At 40.1% G+C, this 21,327-nt stretch overlaps 1 protein-coding gene across 2 annotated transcripts in view; it reads left to right on the top strand.

Moving 5' to 3' along the window:
• Cpq (carboxypeptidase Q) overlaps positions 1-21,327 on the top strand; it is a 363,530-nt gene that overhangs the window by 49,618 nt on the left and 292,585 nt on the right. For both annotated transcript variants that reach the window (XM_013354109.2, XM_026789766.1), the window contains one exon: positions 20,365-20,818. In XM_013354109.2, coding sequence (XP_013209563.1) covers positions 20,389-20,818 — 430 coding nt within the window. In that variant the 5' untranslated portion in view covers positions 20,365-20,388. The remainder of the gene's footprint in view (positions 1-20,364; positions 20,819-21,327) is intronic.

The following is a 21,327-nucleotide window of genomic DNA, read 5'->3' as shown; positions in this document are numbered from 1 at the left end:
ATACTGGCTCCCTGGATGTTGGTTCAGACGCTGTGAGTTATTGTGAGTCAGGTGAGTTGTTTCTATGGGCTGTCTTGTGATGTCCTTGATCCATCTGGCTTCTACAATCCTTCCTCTCTTTATCAGGATCCCCCAAGCTTGGCCTAATGTTTGGCTGTGGGTATCTACATCTGTTTCCATCAGTTACTAGATGGAGGCTTTCTGATAACAGTTGGGGTAATCACCAATCTGATCACAGGAGATGGCAAGTTCAGGCTATGTATCCACTATCGCTAGGAGTCTTAGCTGGGGTCATTCTTGGAGATCTGTGAGAGTTTCCCTTGCATCAGTTTCTTCCTGACCCTGAAATGCACCTCCTTTCCAGTCATCTCCTTCCGTCTCCTGGAACTGTGTGAGTTTGTGTTGCTCTTGGTGAACAGCTACTTACCAGCTTGCTGTGCTCCACCAGGACCCTACCTTTCTCATGGCTTTGGGACGCCCAACTTCTTTCTTCATTTTTACTCCAACCCTCAGTGAGAGGGGAGATTTTAGTATTAGGAGAAGGGGCTGTTGAATTTCAGAATCAGAAATAGAGCACATAAATATGTATGAAGCATTAAAACCCTTCTTTGAAGTATAATTTTCTGCTTAATGGATGCTTCTGTGCTGACTTTTTCCCCCTATCCCTCCTCCTCAGTTAATCCCCATTCAGACCAACTTGCTCTTTGGATGGACTTAAAGACTCTATGATTATCTGCCATTAGCATTTCTATATCATTTTGTATTGTAATAATACTTTCTAAAATTTTTATACTATATCTTTCAAAGAAGGCTTTTACACCCATTAATTTTTTTTATTCCCTCAAAAATGCTATGAAAATGTTGGTACTTATCATCTCTTCTGCTAGGAGGAGGCTGGGGGCACAGCCCTTGAGTGACCACTGTTTGCTAATGGGTATTAGAAATTCACCTTCAGCAGGAAATATGGACATGCTGCCATGTCTTTAGTTACTTTGGCCGGCATAAGCTTACTGTCAGTGTTGCAGTGGTTTGATGACTGAGTATTTACAATATACAAGCCATTGTACTGACCACCTGTGTACATTTTACACAATACTCTTAACAACCCTGCAAAAGAGGCATAACTCTCGCCTCACTTCACTCAAGGAAACTGTGCCTTAGAGAGTTTGAATAACTTTGTCAGGGACACATAGTAAATCATGTTGTAGTTACCTTTGGAACCTGGTTTCTCTGGGTTTAAAACCCCAGATCCTAGTTGTCTGAGTGTGTACTGAATTGAGTCAATGAATAGGCGCAATACATCATAACAGATTTTCCCATTTTGTTTATGCATATGTATGTATGTATGTATGCCTGAGTGTACATATTTGCACTACACACCATGAGGGCCAAAAGAGGGCGTCAGATCCCTAGGAACTGGACATACAGGTGGTTGTGAGCCACCCGATGTGGGTCTGGGAACTGAACCTTCTGCAAGATCAGCAAGTATTCTTATCTAAACAATCATCTCTCCAGCTTTTTAAGATGGCTCCATTTCTTTTGATTTCCTGAGCTGTGATTTTAAGCTTATCTCTCCTCTCTATGACTCTATAAGTCCGAAGCCTATTGTCAGGCAGAGAACTGGGTGTCACATGGATAAGAACAGAGAAAGTGAATGGAGGTTATGTTTGATGGCTGTTTATTCTATGCTAATGTCTATTAAAAACCAATGTCACAAGAGCTCTGCAGGTCTATAAGAAGGCTCTCTTTTATAGAGTAGTGTTCAATGGTGCGGGACAATTCTGTATTCTGTCATTTATGTTTTAAATAAACGCTGATTGGCCAGTAGCCAGGCAGGAAGTATACGTGGGACGACCAGACAGGAAGTAGAGGTGGGGCAATGAGAACAGGAGTGTTCTGTGAAGAAGGAAGCTCTTTCTGCAGTCCTGCCCAGACACGGAAAAGGGAAGATGTGACCTGTCCCTCTGAAAAAGGTACCGAGCCACGTGGCTAACATATACTAGAATAACGGGCTAATATACATTATAAGAGCTAATACGAAGCCTGACCTAATGGGCCAACCAGTTTATAGCTAATGTAGACTCTCTGTGTGATTTTCTCTGGGACTAAACGGCTCGGGAACCGGGCAGACAGAAACCATAGGCAACAGTTCCGAGTAGTGAAGGGGTTTGTGTCAGTGGAGGAGTGAAGGTTTCAACAGGGGTCTGTCTGACTTTACAGCCCATTTTCTTTCTCAGCCGATCTGGAGAGGGCTCAATGGCATTTGAGCTAATGATACTAATGAGAAAGAGGCATGCTTTTCCTGGGGTCTTGAAGAGGACTCAACTAACAAAGACCAGTATAGCGCCTACTGGTTATGAGTCACTAGAAATAGTATCTGGAACCCCATAAAGTCAGCTCTGAAGGAACTCACAAGGGAACCAAAGAGAAGAAAAGCTTGGCAAGCTGCATGCCGCATTGCCCAACTTCTGCTGCCGTGCCAGCAGGCCTTTGACTGAAATGCATACGAACTGGGTCTGAACCAGCAAACTTTCATTGGTAAACATCATAATGATACACACATTTAGGAAACTGATGTTTTTAATTTTAAATGCTATGCAGCCTTGCCTTTTATAGTCAGTACTGGGAAGTTGTGGTATACCAGGAAATGATTTACATTTTCGCCTTAGGGCAAAAATATGGAACTTATAATTATGTCAGAGAAAGACAAAGTCTACCAACTGGAAAAACTGAAACCATAAAAGTCTCAGTTAGAAAATTGTTGTGTGGGTAAGCACTCGCCTGACGTTTCATAGGGCAGGAGCAGCTGTTAACGACTTCCAGGTAAAAACTTCCCACCCAAACCTTCAATGAGCTGTTACCAAACTGCAGAAGTGTGGCTGACAAGCATTTCCTGTTCCCTCTAAAATATTCTGATCCAAGGTGGTTTGGAGCTTGCAAGACTGTGCTGGCTGGGCTTTGGGCTTATGGGATGGAAGCCATATATCGGTTCCAGATATACAGGAGCTGGCCAGAATTCTGCAACTCCAATCAGAGGCAGAGGATCTGCCAGACAGGGAGGCTGGCAGGCAGATGTGGTTTCCCTGGCTTCACAGCCAAGGTTCTCACCTGTCCTTGAAGACCCTAGTTACAGAGTCAACTTCTCCTGGAGGGAACACAGTAGCAAGTTTTCCAGAGTGGAGGTAAAGGACCTGCTTTGGCACAAGCAAACGGACTGGGAGTGGGAAGGTACCAAGGACAGATTGAGTTTTTTCCTATTTCCTTTTCACTTCCTCTGCCTGAAAGATGAGGTACTTATTTCAAGTAATGGACTCTGTACTCACAATCTAGGTGTAAATTGGGGTTCTTTTTGGTATTTCCTATGTACTCTTGACCATATCATTTATTCACCCAAGGCTCCTTTTAATTTCTATGAGTCATATGTTAGTGACTCTTGGATCACAGGGTTATGGAAATTAAGACAACGTAAATGAAGTACTTAGTACTTTTGGATCATACAGTTTGTACAGTCAACTATTTTCTCCACTAATAGCATTAGAGCTATACTTAAAGGCTTTGTATTTTCATTAGTTGGGTGGCCTTCCTATATATTCGGCTTGTTTGCCACTCTGTCCCTCTTCTGAACATTGTTTAGACATTTAACCAAGTGAAATTCACCTCCCACAGATCCCAGTGTGACAGGAAGGAGTGTGTATCTGGGAGTGGGGTTTCTCCAAACCATTTGTACCGCCACCACCAATAATTATCACATACTGTGATATAGAGCTGATCCTTGACCTTATTTAGATATTATTTAACTGGAATTAATTTTCTTAGAGAACTAAAACTTTCAGAATGGGAGAGTTATTTTCTTAAGGTAGGATATGCATTGTTTCTGATCACCGTCTGTAAACTGGAACTGTAAGGAGTGTGGGCTTAGGCTCAGATGCTAGCTGTGAGAGTCTGAATTTCCTCAGACATGACTGCTATAGTGATGCCTACCTCATGTGACTGGGGGAAAGCGATATAAGAAAGCACCTGCCACATTACACGACATATAGCACTCCCTCAATAAAAGGTTTTTTATTAGTTTGGGAAGATCTCAACATCAGTGTAATAAAATTTGTTGTCTCCCACAGTTTATTTTCTTTGGGATTCCACATTCTCTAGAATCATTTGTTGCTGTCTTAGAGCCTATGGAAGAAGGTAAGGAAGGGTGAAGGAAAGAGAAGCAGGACTTGCTCCTCCAGCAGAAGCTCTGCTGGGATGACCTACAGACTGTATCGGCTTTCTAGAGAGGGAACAGAACTTAACACATTTGAAGTTTCTTTCCTTTAGGAGTCAATCATTTAGCATGACAGCTAAGAAAGCTTTGTATAAAGTAAGATTTATTAAGGTTATAAGAGATCTTGTAAAAGTTTCCGTAGTTTTGTATTTTGGTCTAGGGTCAACTCTGAGTCAATTGCTACATGTGTTGAGAAGTTTTCTGTATTAGTTTTCTAGAACTTCCATGACAAAACTTTGTGGACTAAATAGTTTTGATAAAAAAAAAATAAAAGCATTTTCCTGCCATTCAGAAATCTAAATGCCCGGGATCAAATTGTTGGCACAGCAAGTCCTTCACGGGAGCCCTGTCTTTTGTGATATCGTCTTCTTCCTTCACCTTCACATGGTTTCTGTCTTTTGGACCTTTCTGTGTCTTAACTTTCTCTTCTAATAAGGACACAGAGAAAAGTACATATGGATATTTATGAATATCATGTGTATTTTTTGTTATATCTCCAAATAGAAACTAATACAAATATATATAAATAAATAAATTGTAGTAGATCTATACTATATTCCATTGAATGCTATTCACTAATAAAGCATAATAAACTGAATACATGTTTATACTATCCATCAATCTTAAAATAGTTAGAATGAGCCAAAAAAGATAGAAAATATAAGAACATACACAGTATGTTCCAATTATATAAAATCTTAGGGAATAGAAGCTAATTCATAATAATGAAAAGCAAACCAGTGTCCCACTATTCCACAGAAACAAGGCACAAGGAAGTCTTTGGTGGGTCCACATTATCATTCGTCATTACCTTTGCTTAATGAACATACATTCATCTTAATTGTATAATGAATTCATGGATATAAGGAAATGTCAAATCTTATCAAATTATGTACTTTAAATATGTATAATGTATTGTATGATAATATGTTCATGCCAATAAAAGTGGCTGAAACATTTGAACCAATATACAAAGAATCAAAGAATAAAGTGAAAAATGCAAGACTATAGTGGTCATCTCTAGACTCCACAGTCCCACTGGCATTTGAATAGTTATTTCTCTTGTACACGAGAAATTATCAGTCTAAGGGTTGGGATGCTAAGAAGAGCTCCCTCATGTTAGGGACCTGAAGAGAGCGTTCCTACATGGATACGAAGACAGATGGAGAATGGCTGACCTTTCTGGAGTTCCAGCCTGTGAACCACATGCACATTCAGCTCTGGTCTGTTTGCCACAGACTACCATTTTCAAATCCACAGTCAGCTCCCTACTTTGGGTGCGGAATTCAATAAAACCAGCCTTTGTACCTATGTCTGCTAAAATCTGTACCTAAATGCTTAATGAGCTTGGAACAAGAGAGGCAAAGTTACCAGAAACAGACTTACTGTGGTTGCTGACCTCGTGGTTTTGGTTTTTTAGATTGGCTAGACTTTGCTAACTGGTGAGACTCAGGGGTGATAGCCTGGCCCAGCCATCTTCTCCAGGCAAGGATTTGTTATTACATACATCCCTGGGGTTAGGGCCCATATTTTAATGTAGAAGAACTCTTTGAACCAGTATTTCTGAGACAGGATTGTAGGACAGAATTACGAAACAGAATCTCTGACAAAGATCCCACAATCACTGCCAAAGACACAGTTCAGGTGATTTGTATTTCATTCCATCCCCATCTCTACAAGGAAAAACAACAAAAACAAAAAAAGTCCTCCAAATTAGAGAGTCTTAAACAATTTTAAAGGGTGGAGGCAAAGAGTGAATGATTGGTGTCTGGAGGGCTGTGATGGTGAAAGCCGGACTGACCAGTGCTTCTCATTACTGAAGAGAAACAGCACAGAAAACCTGCAGACAGAGACAGCTATCCTAACCTCACATACATTTTCAATTGGGGAACTGAGAGCACTTTGGGGTTCTGTACCACTTGCATTTAAACACCCTGTTTTACATCTCTGTAACCACATTCTACACAGTGGTGTGGGTACCACGAGACTTTAGAATGGAATTCTGGAAGCAGGCCGTGGATAAACTGCTTCACTGCTATTTTGCTAAGTGTTCCAATCAATTAGAACAGTATGGATTATGGAGGAGATATGCATAACAGAACAGAGTAGGGTCCCAAACCATGAGGTTAGGCTGGCTTTACAGCAGCGAGTTGGGTTACCTCAGAAAAGTCTTCTGCCTCTCAGGGTGTCTGTTGTGGAAGTAATCATTCCCTCTATTGCATACTTCTGAGGACTAAGGTAGGTACTCAGTCTATTACCTGCCTGGGGAATGGGCAGTACTGGTCTCCTTCCTTCACTCTAGCTACCATCGAGTGAGGATGTGGTTTGCGCATCATATTGCACAATAGTGACTCTCAGAGAACTGCTGGTGGTCCTCTCTATCACTTGGTGTTTATCCTTCCACTTCCGATTCTTTCTGGTCTTTTCTCTCGGATGCTGGCCTAGACCGTGCTCCTGTCTTTTCCATGCCTACTCTGGCATTTCATTAGGAGAGAAGGAAGGCCGTCCCTCTGACCTAGCCTTCTTCCCAGCAGGGTATCCATAACCTGGGAGGACACAGCACCAGTGTGGCTATCATTTGTTGCCATGCCCAGTGTGGCAAGGTCATGAAAGAGGGACATGTTGGTGAGAGGGGAGAACACAGGGCTGAGTCCTCTGGGGAACAGCAGATAGAGTAAAGTCTTCTGCAAGAAATATGCAGACTCTCTCTGTGTGGGACATACCCTGCAAGTAGAAGTGATTTTCGGTTTGCATTTTCCACAAAGGAAGCTGTGCAGGAAACTCCACAGCACGCTGGGTGCACTTTGCTTCCAGTCTGCTTCTTTTTTGTTCACTTTCTGGGAGTTCTTTCTTCCTGAGAAGACCCTGACTTTTCTAGCCCAGATCACCTTCTCAGGTTGCAAATCCACCTAACCTCCAGACATCCTCCCCTCCCTTCATTCTACACAGCTGTCACAACAAACTTTCCCTCATCTGCTACTAAGTGTTTCAGACGGTGTTGTGTGGGCTCTGAGTTGCCGACTCATTACCCGGGGGGCTCTCCAATAGAATCTGATGTTATCCAAAACTTCTCATCTGTTTCAAAGGGTACGATTTCCTGCATTCTCTGGAGGGAAATCAAACACGCTGCGTTTAGGAAACAGATGATAACTCACAGATTTAGTAGACCTCTAGGCAATTATGGTGTGATTATTCCGAAGCTGGTGTTTCCTCACCTCATTTCCCATAGCAATGTCTGGAGTGACCCGACTCTTGGTTTTTCATCTTTACAGTGAGAGACATTGAAGAAATAAATCACAGACATCGAGGTGCTGCTCCAAGGGATCTTCGATTCTCTCTTGTCCTCCCAAGCAGATTTTTTTTTCTTACCCTCCCCAAAGGCAGCCAGTCTCCCCCACCTCCTTCTGCAGCCTCTACCTGGGATCGAAGATCCGTCTTTATCATTCTTTAAGTTATACGCCTTGTCACCTGATAAATGTGCTTGTCTCTTTGAAAATTACCCTTTGGACATAGAAATTGCTGGTAAAGAGAAACCACTTTCAGCTGGTTTCCCAGCTGCTTTCCAGTTCTCTAACCCCACCCCCTGGGTTGTGATGGGCTTTCCTTACATTATGGTCTTTGTCCCACACTCCAAATCTGTCTCATGTTTCTCTAGTTCTTTTTTGTTGTTGTTTTACTGTTTGTAGCTACCGTTTTAATTTCCTGCTGTCAAACACTTTCTGAATCCCTTTGTGTCCTCCATGCCTAGAAGGCTTGTTTAACGAACATTTTTCTTCTCCATGTAACTTTGCTGCCTATGCACTGATGTAGTGTGATGATGGTTTTAGTTTACACTGACTGATTAAGCATTTTGAATAATTGTTTTAGCTCCATTACTGCGAATCTATTTAGCGTAACACTTTTTCTTTTGCAACCTTTGATTAATGTATGACCACTGGGAAAGAAAGGAGTCAGCACATTCATTTCCCCCTGACACCACAGAGAAGAACTTTCTCCTGTGTGGAGTCTGCAGCCACAGATGCTCAGCACTCCCTGAAGAAAGAGAGAGTGCACTGTTGGAATAATCTGTGTGCTCTCAGCCGGTATTTGCCAATGGTGCTGTGTGGCAGCCATTTCATAGCAGAGAGCAAATGTTAGGATTTAGGGGAAAGTATAGTCGGATATCAGATTTTAAAACAGAACGGTGAATTTCTGTTGAGTTAACAGCCTATAGCTAGATGGTATTTTCTTTTTAAGCTCATGAAACTTAACAGCTGTTTAGTGAAGCAGTATTTTCACATATGTCTGTTTGACAGGTTTAATAGCAAATCTCACAGTAAATGACTTGCTGAACAGGCCTCCTTGGCTTGGGCTGAAGCAAGAACTGGGTTTTCAGCAAGATTCATTGGGAATTTTCTGCTTCTGTGTTTGCGGGATCAGTAAGGCCTTATAAAGCAAGGGAAACTAAAAGGCGCTCTCCTACCATCTCTGCCGGTGTTCCTCAATGCATTAGCTGGTTCTGCCGGGGGCATAACTTGAACAAACAACCTGTTTACCCTTAGAAACATTAGGGCTTTACCCATTAGGACATCAGCTTACAGTAATTCTGTACTGGTGGATGGTAATTAGATCTCTAGATCTCTGAGAGTTTTATACATTCTGCAAATGCATCTCTGAAACACTATGCACTTTGCCTGAGTCCTCTGCTTTGGGAAGAGGCTGCTGCACCTTGTAATAGTTTTAAATATCAACCAGATTGAAGATGGATGCTTCATCAGTTTTATTGGCAGAAATAAAGTGTTTCCTCCTAATCATAATTTGTAGGGTTCTAGTACTTGGAAACCAGCACTTTAAGCTAGCATCCCATTTCTCGTATTCCAATCTTTATTTTTTAAGATGGCGGGACCTCAGAAATGCTCATGCTTAGGGTTAGATAAATTTACCCTCCATGGGGAAAAAGTGTGCTCTTGATGATTTATCTGTGCTTCTGGTTACTTGAGATGCTTGGTTGTGGGTGTGTGGACATGTGACAGAATTGTTGACACTGTTGTCTGGCGCAGCCAACCTCATATTTAGCCTTGGCTCTTTCACTGCCAAAAGCCCCATGTTTGCCTTCTATGTCTTTAAATAAAAAAAAAAAACAAACATATTTTGCAAGCTCAAAATACAAAGTCTATTGTAAAGTTCCCAGATGATTTTTCATTGTAATTTTATCCGTATTTCTTGTTTTCAAAAGCAAACAATGGAGTTTCTTATCCATGATGCTCAGTCCATTGTGATGTCAATAGAGAGTTACCTTCAGTCATCTGAATGACAAGCATATCTCTTTGTGAGTGGTAGAAATGTTTAGTATGCCTCTTATTGCAGAACAAAAAGAGAATGGGGAAGGGAGCCCAACAAGTTTTCTTACAGAGGTAAGAGTGCTCATCACTAAACAGTTGACTATCGGGACTCTCTGTCCCTGCTGAAAAGAGTCAGCTCTGGCTTATTCTGATGGGATAAGGAGGGAGGGGAAGTGAAGACAGTTTGGCATCTTCATGGAGTGGTCATGAGCTGTTCATTGTAGCCAGTGGGAAGAGAACATTCTACCGTTGGACTGCTTGCTCTCAGACTGCCACTCTTCCAGACCCAAGCTCCTGGGATTATTCTGGTCAGGCATCAGCATCAGTTGCTTCACTCTGTTGTGGTTTTTGAGAACCCAAGGGCAATGTCACGAATGCCATGAGCTGTCCCTTCTCCTGTCTATTAGAATCAACCTCTCTTCTTTCAGCCCCCATGTTTCTACAAGATGCATGCTATTCAGAATGTTACGTTCAGTGGTAGAGGCATTTGAAGAAAGACTCCTTATCATAGCTCTTACTAAAAGAAAATAAAGGTGTAGCTGGGCATTGGTGGCACTTGGGAGGCAGATGCAGATGGATCTCTAAGAGTTTGAGGCCAGCCTGGTCTACAGACTGAGTTCTAGGACAGTCAGAAAAACACAGAGAGAAACCCTGTCTCCTCAAAACAAAAAGGGGGCATAGTTGTTTGGTATAAGTGAATCAGCCCAATATGGGAGCTGGGCATGCAGCAGCTCTTGCCTCTTTCTTTTTAAAATGTAGACATAATTTTGTTTCTCTGAATTGTGGCTGTTTTCAGAAGTAAGAATAAGTGTTAGTGATATTTGAAGAATTGTTTAAATTTCTTACAAGTCAGTCAAATAAGTATGTTTTGCTTTCTTCTTTTGGAAAAAGTACAGAATACAGAGGCCATTACAAAACCAGAAGAGAAAGATTCTGTTGTGCCCTTTGCCCAGCTTACCTCAGTAAAGCATCTCTGTAACTACAGCATTGAGGTAGGAGTTTGAGATGTGGTCATGTTGTGTCTAAAGTCAGGAACTATAGAACAGACAGCAGGTGAGACCAGAGCATAAAACTCAGGCTACCCACAAGAGTTCACTTCCTCTTGCAAGATTCCACTTTTCAAAGATTTTATAATGTAACTTTCCAAAACAGGATCACCGACTGGGAACTGGGTATTCTAACACATGAGCTGAGGGGGACATTTCAAGTTCAAATCACAATATTCTACCCTGATCACCATAGGTTTCTATGCATCTCATAGAGGAAAATGGATTTACTCCAACTTCAAAGTCCCCATAACAGTCCCATGGTTTACAAGAACAGAGTCTTTTGAACTTAATATATACACTTAGCTGTGTGCCTTCATAATATTAAAAGCCCAAGTAAACCAATACTGTACTGCCATCCCACCTCCCCACCCCCACTCAGTTCTTAAGTTCTTTCAGTAGAATTCTCCGGTTAGGTTTTCTTTTTCTTTCAAATGAATTTACCCTTCACAAGTTGAAGCCTTCAGTGGGTGAGTCTTACCCTTAAGTGGTCATCATTGCCTGTTTCCTGGTGGAGAGCAGAGGTTTTGCTTCAATGGTGCCAGTCTCTTCAACAATTATAGCTGCTTTCTTAGCAGCCAACTTGTCCACAACTTTAACTTTCTCTCCCCAACCTCCAGTTGCTTATGTTTCCTATATTTCTTCTTTTCTTGTTCTCCTACACTCTAGGCCTGGATATGAGCAGTGCGCAGTAAACATGACGTAGCCTTGAGTGCTCTCCTGTTCTTAGGTTTCCTGTGCCAAATATGTCCATTTAAATTCAGATTAATTTAAGTTCTTAGAACTCAGGCAGAATACAACCAGATTTTCTGCTAGGATATGGCACAGATGGCCTCTAACCAAATTCTCAGCTGAGTATCGTTCCACTCAGAAGGCTTGTGAGAGGAGCCTCCACAGTTTACATGTCTGTCAAAATTCCAGTCTTCCAAATTCCCATCAGAATGGCTCATTAATCTCTGTTTGTAAACATTCATAAATATTTCTAACCAAAAGATATGGAACCTTACTCTATGTTCCTGCTGACCTGTTCTAAAAGCCAACACACTACATGGTCAGTTTTATTACAGTAATTACCTCACTCCTTATGCCAACTTCCCATATTTATTACTTTTAACATTGCTGTCACCAAATGCCTGGCAAGAAGTAAATTATGGAAGGAAGGGTACATTTTGGCTTAGAGTTTGAAGGTCTAGTGTATCAATGAAGAAAAGGTATAGCCACAGGAGTATGAAGTAATTGATCACATTGCACCCAAAGTCAGGGAACTGAACATTACAGGATGTGGAGTCATGCTGCAAAACTCCTCACCCATACACTACAAGATACTAAATCAGTGGACTGAGTGATGACTTTAAATGTGAACCAGTTAAGAGTTTGATCTAAGGTGATTCAGCTAGGTGGTAGCAAGGAGTGTAAAGAAAAGTGTGATTGGTGCTAAATACTTATTAAATATTTAAGGAAATCTATAATAAATAATTAGAGTAAAAACATATTACTTATTTTACATTTAGCATATAAAGAAAAGCTTCAGATAAATTCTTAAAGCTCATGGGTCTAAAGAGAGACAGTAGAAACAGCCAGACCAAATCTCAGGTCTTCCAGCTCCCTTTGTAGGAGAAACTTGTGAATACACTCAAGTGGGACCAAACCCATATTGGTCTGTGAAAAGTAATTGTGAAAGTGACAGATCATAGCCATGTACAGAAGTAAGTAACACATGCTTGATGCATGTGTTAAGTTATTCTAAAAATATTTACTGATAGATACTGTGTTTTTGGTTGTGTGTAAAGACAAAATACATTCATTGAGGAGAACAAGTTCGATGACTTTTGTTGTTGTTGTTGTTTGTTTTTTTTGAGACAGGGTTTCTCTGTGTATCTCTGACTGTCCTGGAACTTATTCTGTAGACCAAACTGGTCTTGAACTCATAGAGATCTGCCTGCCTCCACTTCCCAAGTGCTGGGATTAAAGGCAGGCACCACCACTGCCTGGCTTTTTTTTTTTCAATGAGTTTTTGTAAAAGTGAAATATTGTCACTACTAAGTATTTTATAGTCTAGCATGGTAACATACATGAAACATGGGACAGTAGCATGGAATGTTCAGCAACCAGCGATACATAAGAGTTAGAGACTGATAAGCTGCTACACCTTGCATAAGCCCAACTTCTTCCATCTACAAATTATGAAATATCACTTGTATTTAATGTAAATCTTGAGGTAAAGCAGCTCCAGCTGGAAAACATACTAAATGCAAGATGATGGGATAGGGTGGGGCACAGTTCCAACATAAGAAAATGAATTTCTGATCTGGTGAAGTGAGGGTGAGGGTGGAAAGAAGGAGGGTTAGTCAAGAAAGAAGGCAAGGGGTAAGTTACGCAAAGTATTCACCTCATGTCCCTAAGGGAGAGAAGAGTCCAGATTTGTTCCTAAGCAGTGACTAGCATGGGGACTAGACTAGGGTAGGAAATGGAAGAGAAGGTTGAGAGTCAGAGAATCTGTGTCTAATGTTGGATGTTTACAGTTTTATGAGCACTGGGGAAGGTATGCAGACCATGTGTTCGCAATTGAGTTGTGGAGCTGTGCTCACCGACTGGAAAAGCATGAAACTAAAGTGATAGTGGCTAAAATAAATGGGATATCTTTTCTCAGGTAACAGGAATAGTAGTGGTTTTGCTGTTGAGTGATGGAGGATGAGTTTTTTTTTGGACTTGTTCCTATGGTCATAAAAATAGAGTGATGTAGCATCTATGACTCTGTCTGAGCGAGTCATAGGACTTCCTCTGTCTAGAAGATCAGCTGGAAGTGGGAGGAAGAGAATTGTTTAATTCAATTTAGTTAAGTCATTAGTTCCCCATCTCATGAAACACGGCTACTCTTAAAAAGCTATTGCAATGTTTGGTTTAGTTTCCTGAAATAGAAATCATAGGTGATCTATGTATATTTTCAGATAATCAGTATTATCATGGCTACAATATATAAAGGAGAGACTAAAGGAATGTGACTTATGATGATTAGTTTTAAAATTGTGAATTCGGAGGCATGGCTACAGCAGAATAAAAGGACGAAATAGTTCCTGTGATAAGTGTGATGAACAATGATGGGGCACCCAGGGGTGTGACAGCAGTGCTGCTATGCTGCAAATGGCATGGGTGTTGGTGTTTCACCAGCTCTTTGTAAAGTTATGAACAAGGCAGCATAATTATTTCTTGAAAACATCTACTTGCATTATAGCTATATGAAAATGACTTTGTATTCCTGTGTCTAATAGAGTTACATTCAAGGCTCTAATGGTTGTTATTTAATATTAACAATAAAAAAACCCTACCAAGTGTGGTGGTACATTCCTGTAATGTGAGAATTTGGGAAGCTAAAATGGGGGATAAGGTGCCTTGAGTTCAAGGCTATCCTCCGGTCCATAGTGAATACTAGGCCAACTAGGAGTGTACAGTAAGACCTTGCTTCAAAATCAAATGACACAAACAAAAAGAATTATAATTAAGGAATACCTTTCCTACACATATTGCCATCCTTATAGCAGCATGTCTATTTCCTTGTAAGATTTTTAAAACTGTATTACAATTCAAATGGTTGCCCTCTGCAATATTTATACTCGAAATGATTCCTGTGCTTAGCATCATCCATGTAGAGACCAACTAGCTTAAATAACTGAGCTAGACATTTTCTACTCCTAGCTTACCTGACAGTCAGTTCAGCTAGTAAAGAAAGAAAGAACGCTGAATATGTAATTCAGTGTTCACCATTAGTAGTGGGAATTGACTCCTTGCTTTGTGATCTTTCCCCACATTATGGTGTAGTGTTATCGTGTAGAGCAAGGCCTTGATTGGACTAAATAAGTAACTAGAGAGAAAGCTGTAGGAACTGTAAGGCCAATATTAATTAAGCTTTGAATTTAATACAGACAGACTTCTTCCTGAAGATAACTAAAGGTAACCACCCTAAATCCAGGGAGGTTCCCAGGAACTGTGAAGTGAACCTTAATGAGCCAGCATCTGTGCTAGGATTTAGCATTTCTTTTTTTTTTTAAATTTATTTATTTATTAAGGATTTCTGCTTCCTCCCCGCCACCGCCTCCCATTTCCCTCCCCCTCCCCCGATCAAGTCCCTCTCCCTCATCAGCTTGAAGAGCAATCAGGTTTCCCTGACCTGTGGGAAGTCCAAGGACAGCCCACCTCCATCCAGGTTTAGTAAGTTGAGCATCCAAACTGCCTAGGCTCCCCCAAAGCCAGTATGTGCAGTAGGATCAAAACCCATTGCCATTGTTCTTGAGTTCTCAATAGTCCTCCTTGTCTGCTATGTAAGTCCGGTTTTATCCCATGCTTTTTCAGACCCAGGCTAGCTGGTCTTGGTGAATTCCCGAAAGATCATTACCATTGTCTCAGCAAGGAACTCAGGACCGCGAGGATTTAGCATTTCTGATCCTTTTTATATGACCCATGCTTTTGATTAAAGACTTAGAATTGTATTTACATCAGTGAATCCTGCTCAGCAATAAAAGATTTAGAGGAAATATTTGCATTTTTATGTTACTACTAGATTCAGGTTTTTAGAAGACAAAGTAACTGATAAAATAAAAATGAATAAAAAGCAATAGGCTCTAAGTCTCACTCCCATTTTTAGCACACTCCCTTGCCTCTGTGTCCTTGCCCATCCTGTTGGTCTAATCATTCTGGAATTGTTATCAGAGCCCGAGACAATTTCAAACAATGCATTTTCAGGAAAAATATTTAGAAATGGAAGAAAAGGTTTATTTTTTCCTATATAAGTCTGTTATTAGGTAATAATTCAGAGTATAAGAGAGTATGAGAAATGTTGCTTTTGCTTTCAAATTTAAGTAGAATAGAAAGAAAATGACATCCCAAAGTTCTGTTTTTGTGAAAGAGACTGTAACCATGGGTTATGAAGGCAGTATATGCAAAATACAAAACAAATCTTTCTAAAAATATTGCTCCAAAGTTGCCTGTGACTATATGTGTGCATATATTAGTGTGTGTGTGTGTGTGTGTGTGTGTGTGTGTGTGTGAAGTTTCTGAATTCAAAGACATGGCACAGTATGAGTTTTAAAAATAGCTGTTTAACATTTTGAAGGATATTCCACTTACTGTTTTATAGTCTGAATTCAAGGGAAGGAATAATGATTTCAACCCTCTTTTTATAAGAATAAAGAACATTTAAAAATGTGTAGTTTAAGTTTAGACATTTTAAGTAGTTCTGTATTTTCATGAAAGGATGCTGGGTCATTTTTCCTCAGGTTATTAGTATTTGGGGGATTTTAAATCGAAGAGAATCTTGAGTTTCTTTGTAAATGACTTCTTGACTAACTCATTGTCTACCTGTACAACATTGTTTCTTCTCCCTGAGAAATTTACAGAATAACCAATAGGTAACAAGTAATGTCTCTTTTGTTCCATGTTTTCCTGGGGATACTTCCTGTTTCTTCGTGTTTTTCTTGGGAATATTTCCTTCCTGTTTCTGCTGTGTGTCTTCCATGTTTTCCTGGGGATACTTTCTTCCTATTGCTGTTGTGTCTTCTGTGTTTTCCTGGGGGAATCTTCCTTTCTGTTTCTGTTGTGTTTTCAGGTTTTCCTGGGGGATACTTCCTTCCTGTTTCTGCTATGTCTTTGTGCTTTCCTGGGCTATATTTCCTGTTTCTGCTATGTCTTTGTGCTTTCCTGGGGATACTTCCTGTTTCTGCTGTGTCTCCATGTTTTTCTGGGGATAATTTCTTCCTGTATCTGCTGTGTCTTCGTGTTTTCCTGGGGTATATTTCCTGTTTCTGCTGTGTCTTCTGTGTTTTTCTGGGGAATACTTCCTTCCTGTTGCTGCTCTGTCTTTGTGTTTTCCTGTTTCTACCATGTATTCAGTGTTTTTCTAGGGGATGCTTTCTTCCTGTTGCTGCTGTCTTCTGTGTTTTCCTGGGAAATACTTCCTTCCTGTTGCTGCTGTGTCTTCCATGTTTTCTTTCCACTTACCCACCCGTCTGACATTTCCTTTGTTGTGTCTGACTACATTTTGTCAGCTTCCCTCCCTTTGCATGCCAGTTCCATCTTCTCCAGGTGCCCATCAAGAAACTCCGTTTTTCCTCTGTATCCCAGTTTCAGCGCTATAGCAAATGCTCCATCTGCCCTGTTTTACCTGGACTTTGTAACTACTTCAGTTACAGGACTTTTCCTTTCTGTCTCTTCTTATGCTTGTCAGTTCTTTGATACTATCTTATATATTTAGTCTCTAGTTTAAAAATGGCTCAATAAAGTTTTGTCAAATGAATTGACAGAAGAAGTTAGAACCTAAAAGGAAAGGACAGACCTTTTCCAGTTGAATAAAGAGGAAATAAAATGTGTCAGTGAAGAAATAGTATTTGTTCTTGTTCTTAACATAGAATTTATTTTCCCTTTGTGAACTCCAAAGACATATCACTGAGGCTTGCTTAAGAAGGATTTTCACCAATCCTTTTGCCCTGCACAGAGGCACTGTACTGAGAAGAGATAAATGTATACTTCTTCCTGTCTGCAGAACCTACTGTGAGTCTGTGGGAACTTGAGTGCCAGTGCTCTGTGGGCCATAAGAAGAGCTGGCTTCAACACTGTACCACTCTTGTCTGGATCTAAGCCTTTCTTTTCTTGGCATCCAAATGACATATCTTTATCATTCAAAGGTTAAGCTTGTGTATTTTAATTTTTCTAAAATTAGCCCTGACCTTTTAGAAAAAATAGATTTGATAAACATATTATTTTCTCCTCTACTGCCGTGGGAAAACTTTGGCAAATAAACTCAAAAAGGAAGGATTTGTTTTTGTTTTTTGTTTTTATTTTTTGAAGTTAAATCCATCATGGCCAAAAAATCAAAGTGTCAGGAGCTTGAAGTAGCTGGTCATGCCACATTCCCAATCAGGCATACAGTGTACTGCTGCTCAACCTCCTTCTCCACTATAGTCCAGGGCTTTAGTCACTGGTCATGCCACGGTTACAATTAGAAACAGAGTAAGTCTGTTGCTCAGGCTTCTTCTCCATTATAGTCCAGGACTGTAGCCAGGGAATTAGTGAATCTTTCTAAAAAGTATAGTCTGGTGAAATACTTTCATTGCTTTGATTGTTTAACAAAAGTTAACCTTTAAAAGTATACATAGGTATTGTGATTATAAAAAGTATATAAGTATTTATAAGAAAGAACAGCAGCTGCAATGCAGAGTTGCCATACTTTTTACAATGCTTAAATATTATAGTAAGTTTTTATTTCTGAAGCTTGTTTGTGAAGGAGGGAAGGCCACTCTCATACCCTAAGGAAACTAACACCTTGAGAGATTAAAGGCTTATCTACTCCTTAGATGAAAAGGTATCAAGTGACTACATTGGATCTAGCAATTGAAGGTGCAGTGCTGGGTCATTTATCCTACTTTATTTTGAGGGTGAAGAGACAGATTTATGCACAAACATAGATGTTAACATTAGTTACAATAAGTTAAAGGTGGCACACACCTTTAATACCAGCACTCAGGAAGCAGAGGCAGGCAGATCTTTGTGAGTTCGAGGCCAGCCTGGTCTACAAGAATAAGTTCCAGGACACCCTCCAAAGCTACAGAGAAACACTGTCTCAAAAAAAAAATTAGTATAATGGAAACACAGATGATGTAAACAGCTCAGAGATTTGGTTGGATAGGGCTTCATGGGAGGTTATTTTTAAAACATTCCCATTGAAGAGTGAGTGGGAGTATTTACAGGAACACTGTTGACTAAAATGAGGTTAGATAAGACATTTAATTTTCTAAATGCTTCCATAAGGATTAACGACAAAAAGTGAAGTTAATTATATATTTTAAGTAATGTAATATATGTGGGATACTTTTGTTCTCATATTTACATCTTTAAAATCAAAGTAGTTGTATATTTTGCACCTATGAAATAAAAATATCTCATCTTGCACTAGCTACATTGCAAATACTGCAAGTCTACAAGATATGAAATATGTGTATACAGGGTAAGCAGTGGAAGAAGGAGCAACGGGGGGGGGGGGTAGGCAAGATGGGCAGATAGAGGGATGAAGGAATGAAGAAAGGCAAACTTAACAAGGTTGCTGATGCCATTTTAAAAGTTATTATTTGTCAGTTGAATTTGAAATGTATCTGTGTAACAGTTTATGTTTCTGAGATCTGCGGTTTAGGGATAGCTTTGAGATTTTTTTGAATGTTTTGCAGACTAATATCTGTGAAATAAGGTAACAGTGAATTAATAAAGGAAATGAAATTTAAAAAAAACACTTTTTTGAGAACTGAAAAATCTTGTCTGTCTATTTTGTGTTTTGTGACACAATTACTAATGTAACTAGCCATAAACAGAAATGTATAGGCTCATTGATTTGGATCCTGGAAAATCTGATAGAGGGTTTTTCTTATTGTGTAACCACATGAGCAAGATTGTGTGGCAGAAGGACATGAGAGGCTGTGAAAGAAAAACCAAGAGAAGGTTCTAAAACACCTACCCTTGTGAAGAAATAAGTTCATTCGGACTTCAAGACCTACACTTAAAAGTCTCATCACTCAGCAACTCTACTGATGCCAATTAAACAATGATATGTCCTTTAGAAGGGGCAGTCAAGCCACAATGTATGCAGTTTAAAAAGTGTCTGACACAATATCGTCCAAACTTTCTGCAATGATAATAATTCTGTTTGATCTGTGTGGTATGGAAGCCACTAGTCACATGTGCCTACTAAGTCCTTGAAAAATGCCTGGAATGACTGCAGAATTAACTTTAAATTTTTTTAATGTTAAATTAAAATGAACCCATGGACTATTGTCTACAAGCACTAAACTGAGCAGCACTCGCTACACTTATTCTCAGTCTCCATGTCACTTTATGGGTCTGAACTCCCTGCAGTGCTGAGTGAGTAGCAGTGTTTAGCATAGAGCTTAGAACTGGAAAAACTATGTATTCCCAGTTTCTTAATCTCTCTGTCCTGATGCATAAGTTCCTTTTTTATAAAAATAAAGGTCATAAGTGTCTGCCTCCTAAAGTGAGGCCCCTATGGGGATCAAATGTGATAACAAGAGCATTATACTTAGGACAGTGTCTGATACATAAGCCATCATGACAAAATGTATTCGTTGTTTTTATTATTATTGTTTCAGTGATGGGTATCACAGAGATAAAGACTAGCAAATCCCATGCTTTGTTTCTGCATTTGTTTCAGTTCTATGCTTCTAAAAGCATATCACAGTTACTAGAATATAGCTAAATAAATATTTTTGAAAAGAATCAGGTATTTTTTAGTGGAAATGGGATTAGGAAAAAATGCTGAGAAAGAATGACATCTGAGATAACCTCAGAGGTCAAGTTGTGTAGACAAAGAAAAAAGAGCTCATTTGGGCAGAGGAAAGATGGGCACAGTTGAACAGTGCTCTGTTAATAGGGAGGTGCAGCTGGTAGCCTTTCACCATGCTTCTTCCTTCCTCCTTCTCCCCCCTCTTCTCTGTCTCCTTCTGGCTCTCGTTCAGTAGCAAGATCCCTAGGTAAGGAGTGATTCTATAGGCTTACTACACACTGCCTGGTTAATAAGGTCAATCATTGTTCTTCGATGGCTCTCTCCCTAGGAACTGTATTGTTTGAATATGATTGGGAAGGTTTGATGATGTTTGGAAAGGAAGAAGGATGCTGCATGAAAAGCAGGCTGTGGATTGTGAGCTAAAGTATGCTTCTTTTTCTTATTCATTTCTCACAGAAAAAAAATAAACAACTGGGAACAATGAAGTTCCTTTTCTTCATGTTTGGCGTCATTCACCTTTTATCCCCAAGTTCTGGAATAGCTATATACAAGAATGGCATTTCTCAGAGAACATTTCAAGAAATACAAAAAGAAGTAGCCAGCTATGAAGATGTTGCTAAAGCAATTATCAACCTTGCTGTTTACGGTAAATACCAGAACCGGTCCTATGAGCGTTTGGCACTTCTAGTTGATACTGTCGGACCCAGACTGAGTGGCTCTAAGAACCTAGAGAAAGCCATCCAAATCATGTACCAAAACCTACAGCAAGACGGTCTGGAGAATGTCCACCTGGAGCCAGTCAAAATACCCTACTGGGAGAGGGGAGAAGAATCTGCAATGATGCTCCTGCCTAGAATTCACAAGATGGCGATTTTGGGTCTTGGCAGCAGCGTTGGAACTCCCTCAGGAGGTACTCTTGGCTTTTTCAATTGGCTGTGCTCTTTAATCTAATCTCTGTTTCTCCCTCTCCCTCCTTCCCCTTCTTTACCTTGTTTTGATACATGGATTTCATGCAAACTAGTTTAGTCCTGAATTCATTATGTAGTCAAGGGGTGACTGAACTTGTGATCCTTTTTTTCCTCCTCCTGAGTGTTGAGGTTACAGGTGTGTCCCCACACCTGGTTTCTGTGATGCTAAGGCTTCATGTTTGCTAAGCAAGTACCCTTCTAACAGTGCTACACATCTGTGGTTCTCCTCTCCTGTCGTTTTGTACAACAAATATCCGCTGCCATGACTGACAATATATGCGATTTCTACTGTGAGGAAATATAATCATTTCTCATTTGATTTCCTTAGTGAGTTCTCAACCCATATTGTTTCTCTTCCTTCTTCCTTCTTCCTTTTTTCTATTTTTCTTCAGAAAGAAACCATACTCCGTAGCTTTTGGTTCCTGTCCTGGAACTAGCTCTTGTAGACCAG

The sequence above is a fragment of the Microtus ochrogaster genome, unplaced genomic scaffold, assembly GCF_000317375.1.
Source record: "Microtus ochrogaster isolate Prairie Vole_2 unplaced genomic scaffold, MicOch1.0 UNK29, whole genome shotgun sequence".
NCBI lineage: Eukaryota > Metazoa > Chordata > Mammalia > Rodentia > Cricetidae > Microtus > Microtus ochrogaster.
The sequence above is the reverse complement of the archived record's forward strand: the minus strand, read 5'-3'. Positions and strand labels throughout refer to the sequence as shown.